The sequence below is a fragment of the Vigna angularis genome, chromosome 6 (assembly GCF_016808095.1).
Source record: "Vigna angularis cultivar LongXiaoDou No.4 chromosome 6, ASM1680809v1, whole genome shotgun sequence".
Classification (NCBI taxonomy): Eukaryota; Viridiplantae; Streptophyta; class Magnoliopsida; order Fabales; family Fabaceae; genus Vigna; species Vigna angularis.
This window is the reverse complement of record NC_068975.1, coordinates 1,528,578-1,536,393: the sequence shown is the minus strand read 5'-3', so window position 1 is coordinate 1,536,393 and position 7,816 is coordinate 1,528,578. Positions and strand designations below refer to the sequence as shown.

At 37.5% G+C, this 7,816-nt stretch overlaps 1 protein-coding gene across 1 annotated transcript; it reads left to right on the top strand.

The window, feature by feature from the left end:
* Positions 1-365: 365 nt before the first annotated feature.
* Positions 366-1,496, top strand: LOC128197397 (uncharacterized). The gene is made up of 3 exons (XM_052879129.1): positions 366-426; positions 1,029-1,197; positions 1,352-1,496. Exons 1-3 carry the CDS (start codon positions 366-368, stop codon positions 1,494-1,496), a joined length of 375 nt encoding a protein of 124 aa, XP_052735089.1.
* Positions 1,497-7,816: the final 6,320 nt, after the last annotated feature.

Genomic DNA, 7,816 nt, shown 5'->3' with positions numbered 1-7,816 from the left:
CATTTTAAATTATACAAATTATAATATAAATTTTAAAAAATTATAAAATGTAAATTACATTTCAAAATATAGAAAATAATGTAAATTATATTATAGATTATATAATTTATAATATAAATTTGGAAATAAATCCGAAATAAAAATTATATTTTAAATTGTATAACTTATAAAACAAATTTACATTTTAGGTTTTAAAATTCGCAATACAAATTTAAAAATAATTAAAATTTTAAATTATATTCTAAATTGTATCATTCATGACACAAACTTATATTACATATTATAATTCATAATACAAATTTGTATTATGAATTACACGCACAAATGCGCATGTATTATGGACAATATCATTAATAATATCATTAATGCTAAAGAAGGTGGAGGAAGGTATGAAGGTGCGGTTGGAGAGAAGGGAAAAAGATGAGGGTAAATTTGCCTTTTACTTTGTTTATTGGGGGTGTAGGAAGAAAACATGAGGGGGCAGAAAGAGAAAGAAACTCCCAAGTTCAGAATATAATAACTTATATTCTTCCTCACTTCAAAATCTAGACAGTTGATTTGTTAAAACAATATTAGTCCTTAATCCGTTGGTGTGATTTTTACTTTTTCTGAATAAGTAAAATTGCAGTACAAAATAAACTAATATTGGATACAATATTTGATTAGTAAGATTATCTTGTTATTAATAAGAGAAAATAAAAGAGAATGGATAATTCTTTATTTTTTAAGGTTTAATGTCTCGGTAGGTCCCTATTTTCGGCGTGAATTTTAAATAGGTCCCTTTTCTTTTCGGCGTCTCAATTGGGTTCTTTTTTGTGTAAAATTGGAGCAATTAGGGGTCTGCCGTCAAATTACACAAACGGCCGTTTAAGTTTGCCTACGTGTTATTAAAAATGATTTTGAATTAATTTTTGTATTAAAAAATGGATTTGTTCTTCAAGGGCAAAAAAGGCAAACTGGGGCAAACCCTTTTCTTCTTTTCTTCTTCGATTGGAAGCGCGGACCCAAGTCTCTTTCTCTCTGACTAGGAAAACCTAGGGCTGGGAGGCACGCCGCCGCCACCTCGGCTGGAACCGGCCACCGCCACCTCCGCCAAGACCACGCCTTGGCCTCGCCGGCGACAACCCGAGCCACCGGAACCACCGTTGGCCGCAACGCCTTTGCCCTCCCTCTTGCTTCTCCGCTTCTTCGAAGAAGGTGACCTAGGGAGGTTTGCCTCCCCTGCGCGCACGCACCATCGCCACCACCAAGTCGAAAGATGGTTGCATGCTTCCTAGATTGGGCGAGAATGAATGAAGAGTGAAGTATGGGTTTTGTTTTGATTTCTGTTTCTGAGTTTGGTTGATTGCAGGTTGAAGATGGTGTTGTGTTTGAATTGGGGGAATGGGGTTCGGAAGGAGACGTGGAGTGCGTGGATGAGGGAGTGGAAATCAGGGGGAGGTAGTGCGTGTCATGGCGGAGGATGTTGGTTTAAGATTGGGAACTCAGACAAATGAAGGTTGCAAGGGTGGAAGATGGTTGAAGAGGATGAAGACACTGTTGTACCCTGACACTCCATTGCTTCCTGCTCCAGCCATCCCTGTCTTCCGCGCTTCCAATCGAAGAAGAAAAGAAGAAAAGGGTTTGCCCCAGTTTGCCTTTTTTGCCCTTGAAGAACAAATCCATTTTTTAATACAAAAATTAATTCAAAATCATTTTTAATAACACGTAGGCAAACTTAAACGACCGTTTGTGTAATTTAACGGCAGACCCCTAATTGCTCCAATTTTACACAAAAAAGAACCCAATTGAGACGCCGAAAATAGGGACCTACCGAGACATTAAACCATTTTTTAATGATTAAAATGAGTTGGAGATTTTTTTTTGGCTTAATATCTCTTTTGGTCCCTCTTTATAAGGGTAATGTTGAAGTCCGTCCTAACTTTTTTAAAAAGTTCAACGTGGTCCCAACTTGTGAAAAAAGTGTACAATTAAATCCTTTTTGGTCACGGCGTTAAATATTTAACGATCCAGCTGACAGCGTGGAGTGATCTGTGCAACGTGGCTGTTTAGGTTCATAACGTGGCAGTGACAGTGTTTTTCATTAAAGTTCATGTGGCAGTGGCAGTGATTTTCATTAAGAGGGGTTAGGGTTTGGGTTTGGTTTCCTCCCAATTGGTCTTTAAGGATTGGGAAGTGTTTGGGGAGACATATGAATGGGTTCCCAAGGGTGTTCTTCGTTTTCGAAAAGCTGGGCCAAAGGATCTTCTCATTTGTCCCATGGTGGTGCTTGTAGGGGAGGTGGGTTAATCCCTACTTGTTACTGTGGTGATATTGCAGTAATCAAAGTGGCCAGAACTACGAAGAATGCTGGGAGAAATTTTTGGGGTTGTTCTCATTACAAGGTTTGAAGTATACCCTTCTCAGTTAATGTTTTCTTGACTTGACTTGATGCATTTGTTCATAGATTCCCTAACATGGTGAATAAGAGGGTGGATCTTCAATTGGGAGCTGCTGTAACTTTTTCAAGTGATGTTGTGAAGACAACGTCGATGAAAAAGATTGCACAATTCTGAAGAGAATAAGTGAGCTGGAAAATGCAGTGAAGGATTTGCAGAAAATGCAGTGAAGGATTTGCAGAAAATGCAGAAAAGGATGAAGTTGTTAGTTGTAGCTTTGTATGTGTGTATTGTGGTTGACCTTGTCATTTTCAAGTTGTGTTTAGGTTGATTTAGTTAGATCGTGAATTTGGGTGTTTGTTATAAGTTGGCTTAATACCTGTTATGTATTTGGATGCTTGAAAAAAGTATGTTGACAATGCGAAGGTGTTTTGGTTGGTATAACATCAGTTATGCAATGCAATGTACAAAATGTTGGAATCAGTCCCCATTTGGTTTAAAAATTCATTATATGAAGTTAAATTCTGTGGAGATTATTCGAATCAGTCCCCATTTGGTTTAAAAATATTGAAATAGGTCAACCCAATAATGCATATGATGATGACTAATGGCACATATTACAAATCTAAGTACAAGCTTTGACCAAAACATGTTGAAACCACTTTGATTCATTAAATAAAGGCAGTACATAATCCCTCCATTTCATGTAAAGACACATAATACCTCCAATACATCATACCTCCAATACGTATCAGTTGACTAACATAAAAGACAATACATATCTGTCACCAAAGTAAAAGTCAATACATATAACCTCCAATTCATCTAAAAAGACAATACATGTTTGTGACCAAAGTAAAAGACAATACATATAACCTCCAATTCATCTAAAAAGACAATACATGTCTGTCACCAAAATAAAGACAGTACAGTACATAATAAAGCAATTCATCTATCTATCTATCTTTTCTTCTGACATTGAATTTTGTTGGACGGGATGATTGGGGACTTGGTGGTTGTGATGGTAGAGGGGTTGGGGAACTTGGAGGTGGCTGTGATGGTTGTATTGTTTCTGCTGATTGGGTTGTTTGTGCTAGCTGGGTTGCTTCTGATGGCTGGGTTGCAACTGTTGGCTGGGTTGCTTCTGCTGGCTGGGTTGCTTCTGCTGGCTGGGTTGCTTCTGCTGGTTGGGGCTGTAAAGGGCAGTTATTCTTGTTGTGCTTTCTCTGACGGCAAATGCTACACTTTTTCCTATGTCCTCCAACAAACATTTGAGTGTCGTCCTTAGTTAACTCCCATGCCTCCAACTTCCTTTTTTTCTTTGGCCACCCAGGCAACTTCCTTATCACTGGTGGTAGTACATCATTGAAATTTATGGTTTGCCATAGTTGGGGACCATTGAGTGGAAAAATTATGGACGCATACACCTCTTCATATGTGGATCTTCTGAAGCAAGTGGGTATAAAATTGTCTGGATCAACATTGGAGTAGTTCATTGTTACAATTGCATGACATCATGGAATGCCACTAATCATCCACTTTCTGCAGCTACACTCTTTAGTGTCCAGGACCACTGTGAACTTGTTCCCAACAGATGAAGTGTGCCTAACCTCAAAAATCTTTCGTGCGCCCAGCTGAAAGAAATGAAGGACATGAACAACGTACGTAAATAACAAAATGTATATAAAAAGAAGGTTTAATAGGTTCAGACGTCCTTATATTTGTGGGTTCGTTTCAATTGGGTCCTCCAATTTTGAAAGTGATCAATTTGGTCCCTAATTTAACAAAATTGAGTCAATAATACATTTTCCGTTCAATATAATGGACGGCATTAACTTTTTAAACATGTGGCATGTTGAGGCATCCTTTTATTTGCAGGTGACAGTTTTATTTGAAGGATGCTTCAACATACCACATGTTTAAAAAGTTAATGACGTCCATTGCATTTAACGGAAAGAGTATTATTGACTCAATTTTGTTAAATTAGGGACCAAATTGATCACTTTCAAAATTGGAGGACCCAATTGAAACGAACCCACAAATATAGGGACCTCCGAACCTATTAAACCTAAAAAGAAATGATAACATTACCTTGGCAGCCAAAATCTTGACAAATTACATTCGTTCTGAAGTCTCTTCTTTATCTTTGGGCATATTGTGAAGTCCATAGATGCCACCTTGCTTCTGTTGGTGGCCCACCTTTTCATGAGATACACTCTGATATCCTCCATCATTATGATAATTGGTTTTCCTCTTGCATGAATGAGAACACTATTGAAAGCTTCAGTGATGTTGTTATCAAGGGTATCACACATTGGTTGACTTGTGAAGTGAGACCTTGACCAAAACCTATTGCACAAAAGAATTCTCAAATGGGTTACAATGCATCTGTGACACTAAAGTGTATATAATGGCTAATGGGTTACCTTGGGGGAATGCCTATGAGGTATTTATATGCTTCAACGTTGACTTCTTTAATTTTCAGCATTTCTCTCTCCCAAGCCTGGGGATATGTGCTGGTTGCAGCACTCCACATCAGATTTTTTAATACCTACCCACCAAACCTTTTCCTAAAGTTTGCATAGAGGTGCCTTAAACAATATCTTTGTTTTGCCCGAGGCAGAAGCTCCTGGATAGCTAAGACTAACCCCTGCACAATTAAATTTAGTAATAAAACCATATCCTATACAAAAGCATTAACTAAAAATGAATATAAGTAGTACATTATACCTTCTGTTGGTCTGACATCCATGTGCACCCTCCACATACTTCAGTGCTCCCGAGGTCTTCAATTAACAATTGCAAAAATCATGTCCAACTGTCTTTGTTCTCCACTTCTACTACTGCATAGGCAAGGGGTAGCATTTGATCGTTTGGGTCCCTACGAACAACAATCAGCATCCTTAAACTCTTCCCTGTTAGTAAAAATAGTGCCCATTTCTCACTTGTAATCTGCCATGGACTTCTGCTTTGCATATTTTGAGAAAGGACCTACATATATTGTATCATCATTGTCATCCTCCTCACTTGCACTATTTTTAGGAGTTAAAAGCTTATCAGACTCCCAATCATCATCTGACAAACCCCTACATTGTTGGGTTTCTTTTTCACTGTCTTCATTCACGCATTCATCACCACTCAGATCATTCATTCCTGCTTCATCATCAATGTCCACTTCCACTTCCACTTCTTCTTCACTATCAACCTCCCCTCCATCCTGAATGTCCACGTCAACTAGTTGTTCACTTTCGACCTAATTTCATCCTCATTATCCCCTTCCAATGCTTCTTCACTTACATCCTTAACTTCATCCTCATTCTCAACCTCTACTGCAACCTCAACATCTTCTGCATCCTCATGCTCAACATCCTCATTATCCACTAAATCCTCCTTCTCAACCTCCAATGTATCGTCATGCTTAACATCCAGGCAATCCTCATTGTTAACATCCAATAAATCCTCCTTCTGAACCTCCAATGCATCGTGATTCTCAACATCCCGTGCATCCTCATTGTCAACATCCACTACATAGTCATTCTCAACCTCCACTGCACCCTCCATTACGTTTGTAATTCCTTCTTCACCACCCTCAACATGTGCTTCTCCTCCCACACCACTACTCTCACCACTCTATGCATGACCTTCACATAGGAAAAGAATCTCATTCTCATCATTTTCTAAGATAGTTGCTTTGTCCACCCCACGCACAACATATAGGTTCACTTTCCCCAAATACTTAGCCACATTCATCATGTTCATAGCTCCTTTATCATCATCAACCTTATGTAGAACATGTTGGACATTGTAATATAATTCTTCTACTTGCATGTAACCCATATGTTTAAGTGAACCTAATACTCCAAAATAACACCATTTATCGGGGTCTACGTCCCAATTAATTATATCCCCGCCTATATAATTAAAGGGGACTTCTTTGATCAAGGTCCCACCATGGTGGACCACTACCCGAAACATGTCATCACACATCCCTACCCAAACCCTGCAAATGCAAACGGGGGACCACTAATTTCAGTTAAAGTAAGACCTATGGGACCACTATCATGCATCAAAACAAGACAACTTTTCACACAAAACAATTTCACCCATAGTTAAACCCCCTGAAACGCGACAACAATCAAAACATATCGAAAAACCTCAAGCACTTAAAATTATCAAATGTAAACCTTAACCTGATTTGCGGAATTCAATTTGCTCTGTAGATTTCAACTTCAAGATCACCCAATTTGGAAGACAGCTCCTCCAAAATGTTTAACCCCAATTTGCGATTTTTGTAACCCAAACCCTAACTCAGAATTTTTTAATCACTGTCACGTGAACTTTAATCAAAATCACATGTTTACCCCTTATGCAGCCACGTTATGAACCAAACTCTCATAAGAACGAATTTTAATTTTATGTCTAAATTTAAAGACTAAAAACATATTTATCCCAAAATTATAAATTATATAAATAACTAGACCTTCTAATGTAAGTAGTACACATATTAATCTTCATCCTGTTAGAGTAGTGCAGCGAAATGATTAATGTGAACAATAAACCAAGAGGGAGTGAATTGGTTTCTTATTGTAAAAGTGTCTTTAATAGTTTTCTCTTAATTTTAATTTCCTTAGCGAAAAATTAAACAATAATAAAAAGTAAGGAAGAAAGAAAATTGCACAGATAATTGTATACTAGTTTAGATCACAAGGATCCTACATCCAGTTGTTAATCCTAACAAAGATTAGTGTTCCACTATCACAAAACCAATAAACTATTACAATCACACAGAAAGACAAGTTTAAGCGTTTAGAAACACCTATCTTGTTACCAGAAAAGATGAAAATCACTTCTCCTAAAGGCCACAAGGGATGAACACCTCCTCTAAATGTTTCACAAAGGATGAACACTTCCTTTGAATCTTCACAAAGGATGACAGGCTTCACTTAGCAACATCAACAACACTGAATCACACTCCTAGGTAAATTTCTTGCTCTATGTCAACAACAAGTTCTCAAAGCCAAAGCACAAGGGTTACACAAACCTTATATCACACTTTCCACAATTCAAAACAAACATATATGTTTTCATGTTTTTGAATGAGAGTCTAAAACATCTTTATAAAGACTTCACTCAAGGACACCTCCAAAAATCCGTTGTCAGCTTTCTCTCGCATGATAATTGATTATCCACTTATGGTAATCGATTATTCTAGAGACAAAATGAGTTTTTAACAACCTTTAAAAACCTCTTTGTGATAATCGATTATTGCAGAGTTTATGTGACTCCAAAATGAGTTTTGAAGTATTACATACGAGGAATCAACATCAAATAAAGCCTTATACATAAATCTACTTATTACAAAAGCTTTAACATGTAAAACAAGTTTTTATGAAAGTCTTCTTGCAAAGTGAGCACTTGAGACTTGATTTGGGCATCAT

Bases quoted from the DNA above. Each gene is read 5' to 3' on its own strand.
- LOC128197397 (XM_052879129.1), top strand. From the start codon at position 366: ATGCTAAAGAAGGTGGAGGAAGGTATGAAGGTGCGGTTGGAGAGAAGG. The intron at 427-1,028 runs GTAAATTTGCCT...CTCTCTGACTAG, and splicing joins GAGAAGGGAAAAAGATGAGG to GAAAACCTAGGGCTGGGAGG. The intron at 1,198-1,351 runs GTGACCTAGGGA...GGTTGATTGCAG, and splicing joins TCTCCGCTTCTTCGAAGAAG to GTTGAAGATGGTGTTGTGTT.